This window comes from Ostrea edulis, chromosome 5, assembly GCF_947568905.1.
Source record: "Ostrea edulis chromosome 5, xbOstEdul1.1, whole genome shotgun sequence".
In the NCBI taxonomy this organism is placed as follows: domain Eukaryota; kingdom Metazoa; phylum Mollusca; class Bivalvia; order Ostreida; family Ostreidae; genus Ostrea; species Ostrea edulis.
In genome coordinates this window covers 33,401,901-33,425,473 of record NC_079168.1, presented here as the reverse complement: position 1 = coordinate 33,425,473, position 23,573 = coordinate 33,401,901, and the positions used below count along the sequence as shown (strand labels likewise).

Below are 23,573 nucleotides of genomic sequence, written 5' to 3'. Positions count from 1 at the left end.
TAATTGTTATGATATTTCATGTGAATGTTGGTTAAGAGTAAAATAGAACTCCTATCGATTGTGATGTGTGGTCGGAGGTCAATCCATTCTGGACATAGGAAGATGCTGTCCGCTCAATATCTTGAGAACCCTTTCCTTTACGGACATCAAACTTGATATACTAGTACATTGTAAGTAGATGCCCCCTATTTAGTTTGAGGTCATATGGCTAAACGTCAAGGGCAAATTGGACATAGAAATATCGTATCGTCCATACGTCCACTGAATACCTATTTGCTTGAGAGACATCAAACTTGGTACACTGGTACATCTTTAATGATTTTGAAGTCATTTGATCAAGGTCAAGGGTCAATCTACTCTGGACATAAGAAATACTTCCAGCTCAATATCTTGAGCAAACATCAAACTTGGTACACTGGTACAGTCGAAGATGTAGACGATCACTATTAATTTTGTGTTCACATGGTCAAGAGTCACACTAAAAGTAGTAATATAATGTCTCCTATGACTCGATTGTGTCTTTTTTAGTTCACTGGGATATATCGAATCGACATATGGATGAATATGATTATTTTGATAGATAAAGCGTCATCGACATATTTAAATGTTGGATTAATAGCTGAAGTAAGTGAAGGTAGATAATTATTACCATCAAAGATAATTATTTCAAAAAAGCTGTTCTGTTTCAGCTGACCTTGGTATAGCTACAAAACCGTGGCTCTCTGAAATAAAATTGGGATAAACGTTCTGATTTGTCGTAAACTTTTCCATAGAGCTACAGTTATGCAGCTAACCTGAGCTAAATGCTCGAGTCAGATTTTCGAATCGAAAGTTGTCTTGTTGTCTTAATAGTTGTTTTACAAACCTCAAATCCGCCTTGTAAAGGTGCATCTGTTAGAATACGCAGAAATGATATACACTCCGTCACCACATTCAAATGACCACGCGATCGAATACTTCAACATTCAGAAATTATATACACTCCGTCACCACATTCAAATGAAACGCGTGTATGCACACTGCAATACTAAATCTTTGACTCAACATCAATTTTCAATGAGTAAGTGTACTCAGATATTCATACAAGTGTTGCTCAATTCGTGATGGAAGGGCTACTTACTTGTATTTGAAAGGAGTGTATTTCAACAAATAGGGATATGAAATCCTTCCGCCTTTAAATCTATTAGATTTTTGAATATTAGACACTTTCAGATTCAGTATGGATCATTGGATCTTCTGTTGTTCATTGAGCCTTGCAATACGCAGCAACCACAAATCATTTAGACTTTGGTTTATAGCTGTTTACCATTACACGGGAGGGTGGCGAGGGGAATGATTTGGTAGTATGTGTTCCAATGTTGCAATTTGATAATGCCTCGCCCGTTTTGTGGGGGTAGATTATGATGAAGCCCGTGACTTGCAAGATATGTATCAAGAAAAGCTTGTGTGGATGAAGTGGCAGGTTGTATATTAGAGGTAATGATATGGGTGACCTATAAGAGGTGTCCAAAATTCATGAAACTAACAATTTCTCATGCCCCAAGTCTGCCAAACACACTTATTGTAATACTTTGAAGTAAGGAGGCATTTATTGTCAAATACGGAAGCGGAAAACCACAGACGTGGAATGAATAGTGCTATTTTCATGGTGCATCACTCAGATGGTCCGATATTCAAACATCTCACAAGACACTAATTAGTAAAACCTGCCAACTGGGCTTTATCATAATCTAATTTAAGATCTTCTGATTTTTTTTATGATATCTTTTATGATGGAAATGCAAGGTGAAGATAACGAACAGTGATCAATCTCATAACTCCTACAAGCAATACAAAATAGATAGTTGGGCAAACACGGACCCCTGGACACACCAGAGGTGGGATCAGGTGCCTAGGAGGAGTATGTTTACAACTGGTTATTAGCATTAATTCAAAATTACCACCGTCTGGTATAGGCGGATGAATCTCATGGCAGAGTTTTGTATCTATTTGGCATAAATTTGATTAGAATATTGTCTCCGGGGGTTGTTTTTCCAGGCTTCTCAGATCCCTAAAATATATGTATATTTTTAGGTTACCTGACTTACTCAGATGAGTAAGTCGTCGGTCGTTGTTCATTGGTGGTCGTGCAAACTTTTGAACATTCGTCTTATCAAGAACGGCTGAACGAATTTCAATTTCAACCAATTTTTGTACAAAATATCTGAGTCAAGGGGAACAAAATCGTGAATTTCATGATCTCATGGAGGCTTGTGGAGTGTGGTTAAAACCATCAAAGGTAAAGTAATCTTAGAAAATGTCTTCTTTATCCCTGGACATCAAGGAATCACACTATTGGCATGGTTAAAATAATGCACTCTTTACCAAAACTGTATGTTCATGACTCTTGGATTTGGGATTCATGCCCCAGAGTGGAAGAAAGTTGGTTATATATGACAAATGCACATACAAAATCTACCACTGTACCTCTGTACATCAAGGAAGTATGCTTATGATGAGCATTAAACCGTCTAGCAAAACTGTGGAATTATTGTCCCCTGGACATTCTATTTTCAGAACTCAGGGTGGGGCTAATTTGGTCATACATAGAAAACGCTTTATATGTAAAACTTATACGGTACAAATTTTGATGCACCAGATGCGCATTTTGACAAACAATGTCTCTTCAGTGATGCTCAACCGAAATGTTTGAAATCCGAAATAACAATGAAGTTTTAGAGCTATTATAGGGAAAAACAGTGTGCCAAAAAAGTGGAGTCAAATTCGTCTAAGGATAACAGCTATGCGTGAGGGAGATAATCCTTAATTTTGAAATGAATTTCTAAATTTTATAACAGCAATTAAATATACATCCGTATTTTCAAGCCAGTAACGAAGTACTTAGCTACTGGGATGTATCTTAAGAGATTTTCTTTAGTTTTGGACATTAAAGAGGCAGCATGCTTGGCAGGCATGAATGTAATAGCCATTGATCCCTCTATCAAAATTTGTAATTCAGGACTCTAGGGTTCAGGTACCATGGTGGAGCTAAATTTGTCATATACATTATGTATTGAAAATTAAAACAAATTCTTCTTTCATACTGGACATCACGCAGACAAAATTCTTTACACGATTTTGATGAGAAATGTGCAATTTATGAACCCTGGTTTAAGGTCTACGAGTGACTCATAGTTAATAATATGTTAAAATGCAAAATAGTTTAGAAAATCATTTTACTCGTGGAAATCAAGCAAATAAAAGTGTTTGTATAATTATAAATTATAATGAGCAATATGAAACTGAGGCCTCAGGATGGGGTATAGTTGATCAAATGTTAAAAGATACCTTGTATTTTTAGAAATTCGTATTTACTCTTGAGACATATTGAGTACTATAGCCACCAACCTTTCTGCAATGAAACAATATAAATAAAACAAAACATCTTTAAATTGCATTTTTAAAAAAATCATTGACGAGTTACATTCAACAAGTGATCTTTTACAACACAAATAGAAAAAAAAACCCATTTCACTGTGATATGATAAAATCTACTCTTTCATTATCGATAATTACGCCAAACTAAATAAATTTTAGTATTTTAGTGAAAGGTGAAGATAACGAACCGTGATCAATCTCGTAACTCCTATAAGCAATACAAAATAGATAGTTGGGCAAACATGGAACCCTGGACGCACCAGAGGTGGGATCAAATAATGGGGAAAGAATCTGTCTCTAGTTCGTCAGTTGATTTCATGTATATCATGAAATAGGAAATTCCATGTATGTAGGTAGTAAGCAAAACAAGAAGTGTAGCTTGGTTTGCTTTATTTGATATGCAAGCAGTACTTTAAAGAATCGAATTTCATAATTACAGTGTAATAAAAACAACCATATAGTTTAAAACAACAAATGTAATATTGAAGAATACCCTTTCATTTTCACAGAGGTAGTGGATAATGAAGTAGTTTTTTGATATAAAACAATGAGGGATCATCTCTCTCTCTCTCAGTGAAAGCAGAAATAACTGTCTAGACGCAAAATCAAATGGGAAAAAACATGCTAATATATATACATGTAAATTCATACATATAAAATGGAAAAGTCGCATTTGTAAAAATACTTCAGTGCAAAAGGCGAAAAATAACGAACAGTGATCAATCTAATAACTCCCACATTGTTTTAAGTTCTAAACTATTGTATGATATTAGACAAAATGCGTACACGGTACAAAGAGCAAAATTTTAAAATATTTTTGCAATTTATTTTAGTAACGGTGAAGATAAATTGCTTGTTGAATTTGTGCAATGCACAAAGTGTTTCTCCATTTAAGAAACATCGCTCACATTATTAGACAAAGTAGGATTATTGCACAAAATCACGCGCCTTTGTGTAATTTTGATTTGTACTATTTTTCAGTAAAATAGGACAAATGTGAGAGAAGTAGCATCATTAAGAGTTATTTTAATGAACAGTTTTATTTTTAACAATTATAGCGGTCCAAGTTTGTAAAAATAAAAACAAAATCTGTAAAGGAAGTGTTCTGACATGTTCTAACAGTCACATTATCATCCTATTTTTGCTTCGACCAGCAAAGCTAAATGGAAACATTGACAACACTTGCTACAAACAAAATTCGTTCAAAAATGAAAACTAAATTCATGCTTTTATTAGTAAAATGAATACAATTTGTCTTGATTTTTCAATAAAGTCAAAAACAGTGGGGAAAGTTAGGTTTTACATAGGGAGTGGTAAATAAATGTACTTCACCATTTGAACATCATAGGAAAATTGCAAGTCCCTTATCTTTAAGATATTTCATAATGGTAATTATTACAACCAAATCAAGACAAAAGTATGTATCAACCCATGCATCAATTTGTTCGTACCAAGTGTCTTTAAAGCTATAAAATATACCCTGTATAACAAATGGAATTGAATTACATACTCTATGCATTGATGGTTTAAAGCTCCTACACTATTATTTCTAATCCATCTGGGAAGACTGATGCACCCTGATCCGGATAATACGTTCTGTGATGAGGTAATGGATGTATGGTGTAGGATCTAGGGAATTAGAACTCTTTGTGATTTACAATCCACTCATTTGTAATATGGAATTCGTTTGCAATTTTAACCACGTTTTAAAAACTTAAAACTCTGAAAGGTATTGAACTATTTCTGAAGCCATCTACAAAATCAGTCAGACTTCTCATTTCATGTATAGTAATTTCGTCAAATTGGCGGTGACACAAAATGTAAAAAAAAAATTGCGTAGACGTTCTAGAGCGTGAGGTGCAACAGGGAAATAGTACGCCCTGGTGATCAAGATCTAGCGATGACATCACGATTTTGTCAAATAAAGCGGGGTATTTTGAAGGTGAGTGGGGTGGATGGGTGTTAAAATTTAGTTGCACACCTAGTCGGGGCTAAGCTTGCAAAATGATGTCATATTCAAGTTTAGCAATGTAAAACTAACATTTCAAAAATATCCAAGAAGTAAATGCTACATTGAATGTATAATCAGTAGTTCGAATGCCCCTAGAGACAAACACAGACTCAATCCCCCAAAAGCACATCATCCTCATCACAGGTGCTTATGGACACAAAAGTAGATCACTATTTACTCTGGCGGAGAAATTTCCCTACATTCTGACAAGGACCGAGTGAGCTGGTCCTTGGGATGACCCGTCGTTTCCACAGTAACACAGCTATGGTACGTCTTGTTCCGTAAACTATCATAAACATTTATACCAGATGCCGAATAATTTGGACTCATTGAAGCATAGGAAGAATCCTCAAAATTTGGTTTGACTCCAAGAGGCTTCGTGTCTTTATGTTCAATGGCATGATCATCGCTTATCTCATTGTCACTCTCTCCATGATCTAATGAAAAATGCATTGAATCGTAGTTGATGTTAGAGAAAGCTAATGCTGAATTCGTCTCGTCATTGTTAGGATGGTACTGGACGCTGTCATTTTGTATGGTGACGTCTGCATTATCATACAAATTATGGAGTGGATTATGTGCATGTATAGAGCCGTCACGCGCCTTATTGAGAACGTCTTCCCTGAACATGCCATGTGCATCACCGTCTGTTGCCTTACTATTAGATTTCCGACACTTCATAAATATTATGATTATTATTACAATCAATAAACAAGCAGCAATGGTTGACACCACTGCCACAACTGTTCTATCGCTTTCTGCTTTTACAGGTAACGGGGCGTCTGGTTTTGGTGATGTGTCTGAAAGTATGAAATCGTTTATAAATCTTATATATCTTATGTACTTTTTCAACATTTCCCTGCTTTCATTTATCAATTAATAAAGCTTGGAATATAGTTGGTCTACAGAAGTCTACAAAAGAAAATGAGAACTTTTCTTACCAACATTTGGCTTTGGTTGATATGTGCATGATACGGAAGCATAACTCTTTTTGGCACATATCTTTTCTTGGAGACAATCTTCGACATGTGTTCCAGATGAACAATCTAGAGTGTGGTTCATCCAGATTGGAAACCCCAGTGGTCCGTCAGCAGAACAACACGAAGCATAACCGTAGGGAAATCCTAGCTCCTGGCACACTACAGTAGCTGCATGGTCTGTAAAGCCATCATCACAAAGCAGATGCCATCCATTGTCTCGAAACAATAACACTGGACCAGACGATTTACTTCTACCAATGCTGTTGTATATTCGTACTGAAGTTGAAAGAATAACATGTACTTTTACATAATTTTGATATTGACTATCTTATGAATTAATTGTATTACAATGTTAGAAATTTGACAGATCCATGTGTGTGTTCATGTATACCAGTTTGAAATAAGTGATGATTACCATTCTGATAACAAAACACCCCAGCATCGTTTCGGTGTTGTGTGCATTCTCCATCGACGACTTCCTGCCATCCACTGTGCGGACAATCATTGAGAGTCTGACTCGTCTCGATACACTGATAAGACGTCTTATAAACAATACCCCTACCGGGTACTTTATAAGGGCCATCAATGGGATCGCCACCATGGAAGCCCATTTGTCTACAGAGGGCAGCTGCTTCTTCTGTGCCCCAGTTTGTGCTACACAGTGTGCCCCATTTGTCATCGAAAAAGATTTCTGCCCTACCGGATCTGCCCGATGGGTCCCCGCCGGATATGCGATAATATATACCTGAAAATGATTATTTAGTCAATATTTCATGTTGTTTTCATACTATATCTTCTGTATAACTATCATTTACACGTAATATTTTCATATGTAAGAAATCCACTATTTGATAAACGATTCGTGGAAAATCGAGAATTTAGCATTCATCAGTTAAAGGGACATGGACACGATTTGAACTGAAGATTTTCAAATTTTACTTTTCCATTTTTAGTGTTCAGAATGTATAACTAAGATATTTTTAATGCTCAGCAACATTTTTAATGTCAGCTGTCGAGGTACATGGGATATACAGAGCTCACAATCCTATGTAATGTAAACAAGGCTCATGTCATGTTTTTGTTTACATACATGTACGTTAAACAAATGTAATAGTAAACATTTCGTTTAATTAAAGCTGATATTTCTATTCATAAGTCAATTGTAAAGACAATTGAATAGTTATTAATGTTTGTCACATCTCATTTTGTTTTAAACATGATATTTTCTGTCAAGCAATCTATGTATATGTAAATAAAAACATGACACGAGCCTTGTTTACATAACAAAGTATTGCGAGTGTTATATGTCACTTGTAACTCAACAATTGATATTTGAATTTTGGTTGGTCATTACAAATATTTTAGTTAAAGCATTGTAAACAATAAAAATGGAAAAATAAGATTTTGAAAATTTCCCGCTCAAATCGTGTCCATGCCCCTTTAATAATATAACGAATACCTTGATCATTGAAGCAGAAAACTCCAGCATAGTGTAGAGATTTACACTCAGCCACATTTCCTATAGTTGTCTGCGGACACTTCTGAATGGAGCTCTCGTGACCGTCACACTGAACGTTCGAGATCCAATATGGTCCACTCCCTTGTTTTCCCTCCTCCACGTAATGGGAATAGGCGAGTCCCCGGATGTAGTTATTTTGACGACACACCACCTGCGCGTCATCATCATCCCAGTCATCTTGACAAATTCGACCTTTCACACCCATATAATCAACTATGACGTCACCGAAATATTTCCCGCCATTTATCTTGACATTGTAATCTAAATAAACCAATGTAAATAATTCAAAATGACCTTTAAGCTCCCGAACTCTGCGTGATAATTCTATCAAAAGGTTGTTTGGTATTAGCTCTGCAAGTTTACATGGTTTGAAATTTGAATCGAAATATGGGGGGCGAAGTCTCCATATGAGTGAAATATTCTCGAGAAGGATAATTAAACAATATACAATCAATCAAACACTTACCTTGTGCGAGTTCTCCATTATAACATAGAACAGAGGCGTATTCCAGGGGTTTCCGACACTGAACTCCATAAGATTGAAATGTATGGGGACATTTCATAATATTTTTCTCTGAACCACTGCACTGAATATCTTTAAATAATTGTTTACTTGGTAATGCTCCAAAGGGAGAGCAGCATATTGGCAAACTTTTGCTATACCCAAGTGTGGAACAAACCACATCTGTAAATAATGAAAAAGAATGCAAGAAACAATTTTAACCGTCATACAGCCTCGTCTAACAGTACACTACACATAATAGTTTATAAGGATCCCTACCGGAATCAGATTGTCCAAAAGATTCTGGACATAATGTTCCCCATAAATTGTTGTTATATACTTCAACAGCACCATAGGAAGCACCTCCATTTTGCAAACGTACTGTAAATGAGATATATTATTCCTGTTTAGTGAAAACACGCACACGAGGGCGAAATAACTAAACAAATTCCATAATACCCCCATCCAACAACAGTTACATGTAACACGTGAATGGAAATTACAAGTTTACAATTTCGTTGTCCAAAACAAAATGTCTTATATCCTTGCTACTACATGTATGTCAGAAATTATTCAACCGTATGTCAAGTATCATTAAAATTATCGAAAGATGAGGTTGATGAGAAAGTAAAAGTGGATCTGGAAAACATTATATAAATATTGTATTTACTTTGTTATTCAAACATCAGTCGGACAGATTTCATTTTTAGTTATAATTTATAATACGTCAGTTACCTTGATGAAAACAGGAAATTTCAAATATTGGTACGGACTTCGACTTCTTCGGGTCCCAGTTTCCTTTACAGTGAGTAATTAAGGGAGCATCAGCAGAGCACCTTATGTCTGTGACAATGTGCTTTATTGATGGTATGCTAACGGACTGAGATAATTTTGATCCGCCAGCAAATCCCGCATTCAGACAAAATAGATTGACTGCGGCTTCGTCGAAATATGTGTCGTCTAAATACAGGATATTGCTATCAACCTGGAGTATTGGGGTGCCTTTTGTTCTACTGTAACTTTGCAACTTAAACGATATACTCTCTGAATTTGAGCAAATCACCCCAGCAACGGTGTCACTATTGGAGCATCCGTGATCCCCACTGAACTTAGAAAAGGTGCATCTTTCAATCTCGTTGGCTCCATTACACGTTAAATTTCCCAGAACAATCGGAAGCGTGTCATCGTTGTAAACATTCACTGCATATCCTCTCAGGAATCCCCGTGTCTTACAGACCATAGTGGCATCAAAGTTATCAAAATGTTTACTGCAGACGTACCCAGGAAGACCATATCTAGAAATTATGACGGGTCCATAAAAACTCTCCAGGTGAATCGTCAAATCTGAAGTAAATAACAATAGATACATAGGAACTCAACAAATCATGATACATAGGAACTCAACAAATCATGATACGTTGAAAAGAGAAAACCCACGGTAGACGTTGCTCACCTTCTTCAGCAGGCGTCGCCAAACAAAGCACGGATGCATATTTCCCCGTCCTACACTGTCCAGCTGTCTCGTGTGTACACAGCTGTGGACTGGACTCGTTTCCATTACAATTGAAGTTGCTAAATAGTATTGGATTGACAGTGCCATTGCTTCCTAAAGCGGAACAACACTGAGCTTTTCCCAATGTAAATCCTAAAGACCTGCAGACAACAGTCGCGTCTTGGTCGTCAAAATTTTCATCGCATACGGAATACCAACCGTCCTTATTCCAGAGTTCCAGACGACCATAATCCACTCGATCACTGCCAGTAAGACGGACTACAAAGACAAACATGTACTCTGTCAAAACAATTTATCATGAATGTGAAGAAAGTTAAGAAAGTTCTATGTGTTTGTTCATTAATAGCAATTGCTTTGGGTAATTTCTGTTCCAGTCCATCAATACTAGATTCACTGGTGATATTTTCAAAAGAATGTATATGGTAGTTAATAAAACAATCGCCAGTTTTATGCCCGGACACAAGTGCTATTAAAATGAAAATTCACACGAGTATAAAAACGTGTCACTCTGTGGAGTCTGTAAAGAACACAGGCTCCTACAGATCGGTTGGTGTCCCACGGATTATTTGTATTGCTTATAGGAGTTGTGAGATTGATCACTGTTCATTATCTTCACCTTGCATGTACCTGTGGAGACAACAATTTAATTTGATCACTCAGTGACTACATCACAACAAGCGACTATATCAGCGACTACATCAAAGCCAGTGACTGTATCACATGTATGACGTGTTTCATTCCGATTGTTAGACTGTTCTTGGCACACTGCTTTTGACTACGGATAACTCCGTTTACTAGATCAGGATATAAAGCTCATGGCAGGTGTGACCGGTCGACTGAAGATGCTTACTCCTCCTAGGCACCTGGCCTCGCCTCTAGTGTGTTCAGGGGTCTGTGTTTGCCCACCTATCTATTTTGAATTGATTATAGGAGTTATCTTCACCTTTCTTTTATTAACAATAATGATTTTCATTCATATGTCGATTCAATATATCCCAGTGAACTCGAAATAAAAGACACCAGAGAGTCGTCCACTCTGCTTCATACTTAGATATTTTATTGAAAGTAGATATTAACGGCAAACTAAGAACTCAGTTTTATGACAAAAGGGATGATTTCAACTTCTCCATCGTCAACTTCCAATATTTATGTAGCAATATTCCATCATCACCTGCATATGGTGTATATATATCTCAACTGATTTGATACACAACAGCTTGTTCTGCGTATTGTCAGTTTTAAATCGAGGCAAACTACTGACAAACAAGTTCATGGTGCAGGGGTTCCAACAGTTTTGTTTAACATTAGTATTTCGCAAATTTTATGGTCGTTATAACGATCTAGTTTGCCAATACAACTAATCATTGGGTCAATTGCTGTCTGACGGTTTCATACCAATTGTTAGGCCGTTCTTGGCACACTGATTTTGACTGACTGTAGACAGCAATAGTATTTTCTGCAATGGCTGCAGGCACTGAGTGCACAAGAAATGCAGTGGGCTCTTGCGCCTGTCTGTGGACCCTGACTTCAGATGTTCAAGATGCAGAGGAACTGCTCGCCCTCTTGACGACAGGCCACAGAGTGATATCCAAGTTGGTCTGGACAAGTTGGAGGTTGTAGGCTCCTCCTGCTACCTCGGAGACATGCTTTCCGCAGCTGGTGGCTGTGACCTTGCAGCCACTGCGCGTGTGAAGACCGCTTGGAAAAAGTTCAGGAAGCTGCTACCAGTCCTCACATCACGCCACCTGTCGCATAAGACCCGTGGTCGAGTGTATAACACCTGCGAACGGAGCGCTATGCTCCATGCCAGTGAGACCTGGGCACTGACCAAGCCAATCTTCATCGCCTACTACGCAATGACAGGGCCATGATAAGACAGATCTGTAACATCAAGCCTGAAGATATGGCCACTGTAAGTTCAACTGAATTGCTGGGGCGGCTTGGCATCGATGACCTCGACCTCATCTTAAGGGAAAGGAGACTCCGCTGGTATGGCCACGTTGTCAGATCCAGCATTGCAGTCAAGTGCGCTCTAAACATACAAGTTCCTGGGAGACGTAGAGTTGGTCAGCCAATGCTATCTTGGAGAGAGTTGACGGAGAAAGATCGTAGAGAATGGAAGCTCTCAACTACCGACCCTCAAGACCGGAAAGAATGGAGATCTGAGGTGAGATCTGCCCTGCGTGCAGCTAGTCAGATACCTGGAAGGGGGCCCACTAGTGTGAAAACTACCCGTAATTCTGCACGGAAATAAAAAAGAACCGACAACAACAACAACATTCGTTGAGGATGTAAATTCGTGGGTGAGGGGTACCCACGAATTCCACGAAAATTGAGCCACAACGAATTCTAATGATTCCACAGTATTCGCATGTAAAACTTTGATCCCTATTGTGGTCCCATCCAACCCCTGGGGGGACATGATTTTAACACACTTGAATTCACACTATATCAGGAAGCTTTCATGTAAATCTCAGCTTTTCTGGCCCAGTGGTTCTTGAGAAGATTTTTAAATGGACCACTCTAATTTTAAATTTCTATAATTATCTCCCCTTTGAAAGAAACATGGCCCTTCATTTGAACAAACTTGAAAGCCCTTCACCCAAGAATGCTTTTGGCCAAGTTTGGTTGAAATCAGCCTAGTGGTTCTGAAGAAGAAGTCGAAAATGTAAAAAAAAAAAAAAAAAAAAAAAAAAAAAAAAAAAAGTTTACAGACAGATGGACAGACGGACAAACAAACGGACAGACGACGGACAACAAACAGACGATCAGAAAAGCTCACTTGAGCTTTCAGCTAAAACTGATCATACATAGACAAAGTGTCTGTCGCTATTTCAGTAGTTGCTACAATGCTCTCTATCTTGCTATTTATCAATACGAAGATCGTACGTACCAGTTTCATAGCATCTGACAGCTGACATCATGCTCCGAGAACAGAATGATTGACTAGACGACAATGATACAACACAGTCGATAAGTCTCTTCTCGTCACCAGCGCATTTCAAGAAATCCACAAAAGAGTAACCCAACGGGGAATTTTGGCCAAAGGAACCAGCTGGCATGCTTACACCATCTCGGTGACCACTGAGTCTGCATATCACCTTGGCATCCGCGTCAGTTAAGTTACCAGCACATATGGACCCCCAAGTTCCATTTAAGTTTATTTCAACATGTCCTTCATTGAGTTTACTTCCGTAGGACAGCTTCAGTCGAGTTATTTGTGGTTCTGATAAAAAATGTTCGGTTCATAACTTCGAGTTAATATATGTATGTACGTGAAATATGATTGAATGCTTTTTTAATATAAATTATTTACATGTACATACCTTTCGTATTAAAACATGAAACAGCAGCTGCGATACTGTCATCAAAATGTCCCAGTTCCCCGATTCTTCTCGCATTTGGACAGTCGTTGAATTTGCTTTCTGTACCAGTACACGACGTATTCCTAAGCCAAAAGAAATTTTCTCCACTTTTTGGTCGAAGGTGTCGCAGAGCTAGGCCAGACTGAAAACCGTTTTCTCGACAAATAACTGTGGCGTCACTGTCTGTAAAATCTGCAGCACTTAGGAAGCCATTGCGATTTATAAACGTTATTTTAACGATGCGTGATTGGTCCAAAATAATTCTAACTGAAACAAAAAGAAATTAACTTATGAATTTCATATATAGAAATCTCCATTTATTACAGCGATGATTACAACATTTTCATGATTGATTGATGTTTTCCGCCACACTCAACAATTTTTCAGTTATCTGGTGGCGCCCAGTTTTTATTGGTGGAAGAGAGAACCCAGATACAATATACATGGGAAGAGACCACCGACCTTCCGAAAGTAAACTGGGAAACTTTCTCACTTATCGGCGCGAGCAGGATTCGAACCAGCGCCGACAGAGGGGATGTGGATTTAAAAATACATAATGGAGTAAATGATATCATTACTGCAATAACTTGATCCGAAGAGTTGGATCGCGTCTCGTTGACAGCTGCAGATCATCAGATCAAACTCGACGTGATCTGACACTTCGAATCAAGTTACTGTAATAACAATAATGATATACACATGTATATATATATATATATATATATATATATATATATATATATATATATACACTGCCTATTTAGACATTCTGTTTTATTTTTTTTATCATAATTACTCATGTGATGCAGTATACAATTTGTTTATTTGTTTATCTGTCCTTAAGTATTCGCTACCTGTACTCTGTACTGGATCTGTCGAAGAACAAAACACGGAGGCGTAATCTTCGGAATTACAGCTAGGATCCAGGTATTCATTTTTGCACTGCCTCAAACCAATTTCTGTCCCACCACATTGAACATCGGACATAGCGAGATCCAGATCTTTTGGCCTTGGTCCCAATCCTGAGCAGCAGAACTTGATGGAATAGGCATATCCTAATTCTTTGCATACTACACGTGCAGCGTTTTCATCAAACCCTTCAGCACAAACTGGTCCATAATTATTTTTCTTCCAAACCAAGACTGTCCCATAGTTATGTTGTGACAGTTTCACTGAAAACCAATATTCATCTTCGTCAGTGATGATCAAGTATCATATATTTTGGTTGATTATAAATAGATAACTTTTATAGCGAATAGATTTGTTTGCTCCAAGTAGTCTCCTTATGTCAATTCATTGTTCTTGGACACCAACATTAATATGTTATATTTAAAATTATTTTCAAATATGAAATAAAAAAGTGTTTTATAAAACCAAAAATACTTTGAATAACTTTTTCGATTTCCGAACTTTACGAAAAACTTGTGAAATTTATCATTATACAGACCAAGCAATACATGACAATGTTCTCTATTGAATACACGTACCCCATGGCATACAATAGACTCCGGCATCCTGGGAGTGATCTTTACAGGCGTCAGCTGACTGGTTCCATCCCAGATTAGGGCATTCAAATATCGAGTTTTCAGATCCGCTGCAGCTAACTTTGTCCATCAGCACTGGACCTGTTCCTGGACCATGGTACGAGCCACGATATGACGTTCCACTGGCGTAATGGAGCTGTCGGCAGACTACATCAGCGTCACTGGTCGACCATCTATTGTGGCATACTGTTCCCCAGACCGAGTCACGTGATATTTCTACTCTGCCTTGGTTCGAGCGTATGCCTCCTCCCAGACGAACTTTTACACCTGGAATAGTTTTAATTGTGACTTATTCAATTATTTCACTTTGAATTTTTTTGGTGGTAAATATGGCCATTTCAACGTGAGATAGTTGAATAAGTAACGATTAAAATATAGTGACTTGGTGATAACCTATAAGAAGACTTAACAGGTATGGTCGTGATGCATGTTTATACCAAGTAGGAGATTATCGCCAAATCGGAGTACAAGAAAATACCTTAATTGGGATACTCAACTATTGAAAGCACATTGTGCAATTGTCTATTATGTACACGATTCCCACAGTGCAAGAGAGGTTACATTTTTGCACTATGGATGTGACAGGATGGGATCGGTCATTGGAAGGAGTAAGCATCCCCTGTTGACCGGTCACAACCACTGTGAGCTCTGTATCTCTATCGGGTAAACGGAGTAATCCGTAGTCAAATCAGTTCGTAAAGAACAATCTAACAATTCACAGAGCATTCGACCATATGACAGGTTGTATTTGCAAATTTTATTACTATAACAAGGATTTTGCGAAATCATTACTTTAAAAGAGATTGTTAAAACCCTGGAAAAATAACTTATTTGTCAGCAGCCCGTTTGCTTAAAAAATTGATTATAAGCAAAACATGCTCTCATATATGGAATCAATTGAGAGACATAAACACCACAAGAAGGTGATAACGGAATATTGCTACATAAATGTGGGAAGATACATCATTGTAACGATGTGTTAGTTTGTCATTATGATCTATGTTGAGTAGAATATCGAAATATGATTTGTATTCCTTTTAGACGTTATGAGATTAATGAATGTTCGTTATCTTCACCATTTCATGGTGTAGATGTTGAAGACTCTGTGGTGTTTTTAATTTCAGGTTGACTGGGATATATCGAATCGAAATATGATTGAAATATACATTGATAATAGATAAGACATTGTTGATGAATCTAAATGTCAAGGTGAAGGCTACAACAAGAGATTTTTTTTTCGTCCTATGTAGAATATTTTGAATAAATTCTGCCTTACAAGAATATAAATACAGGCCAGCTAACGAAGGAGCACAATGTGCTCCCATGGAAATTTCATCAAACCGTTGGAAGGCCTTATGTAAGATATCAAACCTGTAGTATTGTAGCAAAGGACACCAGCGGATGACCTATCATATCCACACTCCCTGGGCACTGAATAATTAAAGGCACAGTCCATTATATGTTTCTCTTGGCCTGAACACTGAAAGAAATCAAAAGAAATTTCATGATTATCTTTTGCTTGGGTTTTTGGTCAGGATTTACAAATCCGAAAATCTTGTTGGGTTAGGGTACTAAAATCGTGTACCTTAATACTTCCCACCCATATAGGCTGATATCGTGCAAGTTCATCAGAGGAGCTGAACATAACTCCACCCTTAAATCCTTGTTCTTGACAGAGAACCATCGCAGCCACATTGTCCCAGCCACGACGACATACCGTCCCTTTAACACCAAACTGTCTCACCATCACTCTACCATTGTCCGAGTGCTCAATGTAAACGCCGAGGTCTAAATAAAGTTTTATGCATGCTTTATCCGTGGTACATATCATAATCTTAATTATCTTCAATCATAGAGAAATTTATTATTTAACAATTGTGAGTGCATCTACTTCAAAAACAGAATATTTGTACAAGTACATTCCATCAAGAGTTTGACCCGTAAAGTTTAAACGTTTCAGAGATATGACTATGATTGCTTTGTGTCATCACAATTCTAAACTAACCAATCATGTTTAAATAAAACAACGGCTATTACATAAAGTTGATAGTAAAATTTATGGAAATTTCTGGAAATGTATAGTTACTCGTACACTTGCAAAATAATACATGTAAAACTTATACGGTACCAATTTTGATGCACCAGATGCGCATTTCGACAAATAATGTCTCTTCAGTGATGCTCAACCGAAATGTTTGAAATCCGAAATAACTATGAAGTTTTAGATCTAAATATAGCCAAAAACAGCGTGCCAAACAAGTGGAGCCAAATTCGTCCAAGGATAAGAGCTATGCATGAGGGAGATAATCCCTAATTTTGAAATGAATCAGAATGGAAATATATGTATTTTAACGAGTGCTGTACCATCATTTAAAAAGACACGTGGTGTGAGTGTCATTTGATGAACTGGCAAATACATAAGCATAATGAAATGTTAAAAAAGATATCAATTTAATAGGTAAAAGTAAACCTTTAATGATAGATAATGAATACGAGAACATTCTTGAGATGATAGAGACTGTTTACCTGTATCGGTGTTTTGGTGGGAACAAAGTACAGATGCGTAGTTATACGAAGAACAAAAGCCAATATCATGCTCACAGTCCAAGATGTCGGTTTCATTTCCGGTGCAATTAATGGATACTGTGTGAAGATAATTCAGTGATCTTCCAAATTGACCGGGAAGAAGGACTCTTGCAGCCGAATACCCCAACTGTTTGCATACGACATCAGCATCCGCCTGATCGAACCTATCAGCACATAGAGTAGTCCAGAAGTATTTCTGGTAAACTTGAACAATACCAAGTGTTACATTCTCCCTTTGGTATCCAGCAGACACTCGCACTGAAATATCAACAGAGGTATGGTAAACTAACAATTTATTATTCGGGTGTAAAGTAACTCATTGTTTCCCTCCTTACTGTCTTTATACTGACCACTCTTATAGCAATATACGCCCGCATCGTTTCCATGATCGCAGATGGATCGATTCACGTTCTTCCATCCCGATCCAATACATGCAATCACGGACTCTTCAACTCCAATACAATTCACATTGGACAAGTAGACTTCACCTTCTTGTTTAGAAGATTTGGCTCTGCTCGTTAAAAACGCAAACTATATACTTTCTGTCAACTTCATTTCGATATTTGAATACGAGGAACAGTAACGTATAACCCATATGTCGATAGAGTACTTACGAATATGAAATTCCAGTAACATATCCTATCTGTCGACATAGTACTTGGGCGTCTAAGTTGGACCAGCCTTGACTGCAAATTGTACCCTCAGTACCATCAACAGATATAACGACAATTCCGCCATGATCTGCCTTGCTATCAGCGAGAGAGATGCTAACTCCTGGAAGTATTGTTTGGTTTTATGAAAGGTGAAGATAACGAACAGTGATCAATCTCATAACTCCTATAAGCAATACAATATAGATAGTTGGGCAAACAAAATTTTCTTTAAATTCCTTGTAATGATCTCTGAGGTGATTCTCATCAATGTATACAGTTTTGGATAACAGCGTAGTTGATTTTCCATTAAACGATCAGTGTTACAGTGAGGACTATATGAAGCGAATTTTAGCACAGAAAATATTACTAGCATTACCGGTACATAAAAGGACATACCTGATGAATTGTAACATAAAACACCTGCTCTCCGATTGCTATAACAAATCTGTAGCTCTTTGTAACATGCGGAAAGCTTGTTTTCGGTGCCATTGCAATAAATGCCCGTCAACAAGAAAGGGAGACTATCCGCTGCTTCGTGGATCATGGCGACTCCACCAGAAAATCCCATCTGTTTGCACGTGACATTGGCTTCTTCTTCAGTAAAGTAGGTAGAACATATCTGGCCGAATACTTGCTGCTGAAATATTTCAACTTTCCCACTGCTTGGTTGTGAGACATCGCTAACTTCGTTTGATATCGAAAGTTTCAAGTCATCGTCTACAAATGATAATTACATAGATCTATTTATAGAACATCCTAGAGTTACTACTGTACTGTCAATATTCGGGGTATGTGATAAATACTAACCTTGTTGGTTATCAAAGCAACTGACAGAACCATAATGGACATCTTGTGTAGCACACACATTTGGTGTATACATTTTGTCAAATTTACAGTCTTGTATTTTGTCCTCTCCGTCAGGACACCCCTTGAATGGATACGTGTAATTTCCTGCATATCGTCCATACGCCGCCATGGGCAGAACTGTACCTTGGCTAAACCCTAATTGTTTGCAGATCACAAGAGCATCTCTAGGATTGAACTGCGGCCATGCACACAGGGTTTGCCATTGGCTGTTTTGCCATATTTCCACTACCCCATGACTGATGTTGTTTCCGTGTGCCAATCGGATTCCAGCCGACTCTGAGATGGAATATATATAAGATCTAGTTACATGTAGATTTATTATACTTTTCTAATGTGTTACATTCGAGTACATCTCCTTCTGTGATGCTGGTAACTCACCTATATGACAACTGCTGGTCACTATCGTATCGTTAACCGTCCATTCCGCGTTACACCCTCCACAATAATCATCCCTACAATGCGCATGCTTGAAGTCAATCCATCATTAGTGTATCAAACACTACAAGTTTGTGATAAATTATGTCTCTTCACCTTCCTCTAAACGTCGCTTCCATTTTTTTAAACATAAGAGATGAATAAATACTGATATCTGACACTAGTAACTTACTTTTTGTTGACTAGTATGACATCACAGAAACAGGTTCTTACCGACAAGTGGCCGTTGGATGCTTTGGACAAGAGGAGACACCACAGGGTGCCACTAGACAGTTTACGTGGGGCTGGCCGTCAGGACACAGGTCTAATACAATTGTAATAAAATAAGGAATATACTTTGAGATACACTTTAGAACATTTGTAAAAAATATTTGGTACAGTTTGTGTCGCTACCCTTGTTTTCGCATACCTGAATAAAAGGAAATATCGTTCACACTTCAAAATCAAATAAAAATAAATCACTTCCGTAAGGTGAAACCTGTGTGTAAAGTGGTTTGGTTGGTTTTACAATGTTTAACATCCATCTCCAGAATTTTTTACGTCACCATTGCCGATGAAGGGCTGCTAAATTTTGTTCTATCCTCGGCGCTTATAGCTTTGTACTGTTGTGACACGGGGCTTCGGTTTTTGCGCTCTCATCCGAAGGACTGCCGCATTTACTCGCCGCTCACGGCAAACAAGGAATACTGAGGGTTTATTCTAACCCGGGGGTGGGGGATGGGGGTTCACTCTAACCCGGGGGGTGGGGAATGGGGATACTGAGGTTTTTTCCTAGCCCGGATCCTCGGGGATGGGGGATAGGGATACTGATGGTTCACTCTAATCCGGATCCCTGGGGGGGGGGGGGGGGGGGGTAGATGGGGGTACTGAGGGTTTATTCTAACCCGGGTGCCTGGGGGTGGTGGATGGGGGTACTGAGAGTTTATTATAACCCGGGTCCCTGGGGGTGGTGGATGGGGGTACTGAGGGTTCACCCTAACCCGGATCCCTACGAGGGTGATGTTCTAATTTAAATGCAATGTGCAAATCGTGACATTGATTTCTATATTTATATACCCTGTTAATAGCACTTTAAAAAGCCTGTTTACCTACAAAGAGTGTGGGTATTCTCCGTTTCTCGAGCGTTTTTAGTACTTTATTCAAGCGTTTAAAAGTTGCAGTGAACTTTTAATGCTTTAAAAAATAGTAAAACCCGGAAAAAAATTTAAACATCTTATCACACATTGATCATGTTTTATTCTCAGTGCTCATAACACATAACTTCTGATTTAGTTGGGCGAGTTTAGATTTCAGATTTTTATGTTCCTGGGTCCTCACTAGGGCAATGTTATTCTATCATTGGTATACTCTCACTATTATTGTTTTTAACTTCAATGGCTTTCATTCGTAATATATATTGCTGCTTTTAACTCGCTCCTCTTGTTCAAGAAATCGTCAGTGTATGAAACCTAGATCAAAGCGCATCGAATCGAAAACTATACAGAGAAGAGAGAGAGAGAGAGAGAGAGAGAGAGAGAGAGAGAGAGAGAGAGAGAGAGAGATCCTATAACTTCTAAAAATAACACCAAATTAAACGTAAATGTATTATTTAAATCAACATAATTTTAGTGTGCTTAGTACAATTGTGGGAATCTAAAATCGATGTAAATATGTCATTAAGGCGACAGCACATACCTGAAGCAATGACGACGCATGTCAACAATACAGGAATCAGAAGCCGTGTTATGTCCAGCATTGTCCGAGTTTCACAAGGTGGGTAAAAGTTATGTCTGCACCATGTTCAATGCCCGCCGTTGTTTTGTAAACATCTACTTCGTGCTCACTGAACTGTTACTGGTTTGACAAGTTCCGAAACCATGCCGGAATTTAAATGTTCGCTATTTTATTTATAAAACTTTCAACGGTTCAATGCGACGTCAGTGTATTCAAGTAGAGAAAGTATGTTAATCTACAGTTTGCATTGATTTCAGGTGGAGTTTTTCTTTTCTTTCTTTTTTTTCTTTATTTCTTTTCCTCCGACATCTTGTCTCATCTGTGGCAAATATTTCACAAACGTTTTTGAACACGTTTCGACCACTTGCGTAGGAACAGTCGCTATCCAAGATGCTTGGTGGATACAGTAATTGACCTTGATATTGTGCTCAGTGCTGAACTTTGCGGTCTCTGTCATCAAGATCTATATCTTTTTCTATTAGGTGCTAGAATGTTCACAGTTAATCTTTCCCATTATGACGAACCCGGCTTGCATTTTCTGAACTTCCGCTTCCTGAGGGATGCAGCAGCATGTTACAACAGACAGTTACGTCTTACATAACTGCAGGTTTTTCACCATTTTCGGTGTTCAATTCTAATTAGCTATATATCGCCTGTACTTATATTGTGCTCAACTTTCTTCTTATGTACAAATCTCATATCCTTTTCCTTTGTATATATGAATATGTGTAATACTCTAATTATGTAATTTCTGTATTGTTCATGCAATCTCCCATGGGAGGAAATAAAGAAAGAATGAATGAATGATTGTCAACTTAGATCTTTAAATTACAATTGTCACATCTCTATTAAAACTACTAGTATTAGTGAACAATTGTCACATCTCTATTAAAACTACGAGTATTAGTGAACAATTGTCACATCTCTATTAAAACTACGAGTATTAGTGAACAATTGTCACATCTCTATTAAAACTACGAGTATTAGTGAACAATTGTCACATCTCTATTAAAACTACGAGTATTAGTGAACAATTGTTACATCTCTATTAAAACTACGAGTATCAGTGAACAATTGTCACATCTCTATTAAAACTACTAGTATTAGTGAACAATTGTCACATCTCTATTAAAACTACGAGTATTAGTGAACAATTGTCACATCTCTATTAAAACTACGAGTATTAGTGAACAATTGTCACATCTCTATTAAAACTACGAGTATTAGTGAACAATTGTCACATCTCTATTAAAACTACTAGTATTAGTGAACATTTTGCAAGTCACTTTTATCTAAATGGTAAGGTAGTGACTATAAGATTTATCTATAGTGTTAAAATAAAACCCTGTCATGTATTTATCAATTATGAAACTTATTCAATTTACATGAAGTCTCAGAATCACATTCTGTCTTAACATAGCACATACATAACAAGTCTTGGGTATCAGGAGGAACAATCATTTGATACAGGACACAAGGAACAACAGTTACATATTACACTACCGTTAAAAACACGACACGAGGTTCAACAGTTACATATAATCACGACACGAGGTTCAACAGTTACACATTACACTACCAGTAAAAACATGACACGAGGTTCAATAGTCAATACTACACTACCGGTAAAAGTACGACACGAGGCTCAACAGTACACTACCGGTAAAAACACGACACGAGGTTAAACAGTTACAAATTACACTACCGGTAAAACACGACACGAGGTTCAACAGTTACATATTACACTACCAGTAAAACAAGACACGAGGTTCAACAGTTACATATTACACTACCGGTAAAACACGACACGAGGTTCAACAGTTACATATTACACTACCGGTAAAAACACGACACGAGGTTCAACAGTTACATACGCAACCGTACACTATAATCCATCTACATTTGCATACACGATACTATGACCGACAGTTGCATACACTACATATAAACTCATAACGAAAGGAACAAAAATTACAAACAAACACATGATGAAATCGTACATGATGAAGCTCATCTACAAATGTCAGATGACTGCAAACTTGAATGGACTCTACGAGATACATGGATAATGTATGAACAGTAAGATCTATGGATAATGTATGAATAGTGAGACATGGATACTGTATGAACAGTGAGATATAATGAATAATGTATGAACAGTGAGATATACATGTATGGATACTGTATGAACAGTGAGATATATGGATAATGTATGAACAGTGAGATATATGAATAATGTATGAACAGTAAGATACATGGATAATGTATGAACAGTGAGATATATGGATACTGTATGAACAGTGAGATATATGGATAATGTATGAACAGTGAGATATATGGATAATGTATGAACAGTGAGATATATGGATAATGTATGAACAGTGAGATATATGGATAATGTATGAACAGTGAGATATATGGATAATGTATGAACAGTGAGATATATGGATAATGTATGAACAGTAAGA

At 37.5% G+C, this 23,573-nt stretch overlaps 1 protein-coding gene and 1 long non-coding RNA gene across 2 annotated transcripts; one reads left to right on the top strand and one right to left on the bottom strand.

The window, feature by feature from the left end:
- Nucleotides 1-3,790: 3,790 nt before the first annotated feature.
- Nucleotides 3,791-21,367, bottom strand: LOC125651725 (deleted in malignant brain tumors 1 protein-like). Its single transcript, XM_048880453.2, has 22 exons — nucleotides 21,067-21,367; nucleotides 19,606-19,696; nucleotides 19,336-19,409; nucleotides 18,898-19,233; nucleotides 18,487-18,807; nucleotides 18,052-18,211; nucleotides 17,788-17,948; nucleotides 17,378-17,695; nucleotides 16,437-16,639; nucleotides 16,223-16,331; nucleotides 14,795-15,118; nucleotides 14,162-14,479; nucleotides 13,269-13,574; nucleotides 12,836-13,168; nucleotides 9,883-10,200; nucleotides 9,165-9,773; nucleotides 8,709-8,810; nucleotides 8,394-8,612; nucleotides 7,868-8,188; nucleotides 6,824-7,153; nucleotides 6,370-6,684; nucleotides 3,791-6,228 (listed from the first exon to the last, which is right to left on the bottom strand). Exons 1-22 carry the CDS (start codon nucleotides 21,125-21,127, stop codon nucleotides 5,603-5,605), a joined length of 5,955 nt encoding a protein of 1,984 aa, XP_048736410.2. The 5' UTR covers nucleotides 21,128-21,367; the 3' UTR covers nucleotides 3,791-5,602.
- On the top strand, nucleotides 20,945-21,913 carry LOC130054860 (uncharacterized). The gene is made up of 2 exons (XR_008803199.1): nucleotides 20,945-21,144; nucleotides 21,363-21,913. It is a non-coding gene; the product is annotated as an uncharacterized LOC130054860 (long non-coding RNA).
- The last annotated feature ends 1,660 nt before the right edge of the window (nucleotides 21,914-23,573 follow it).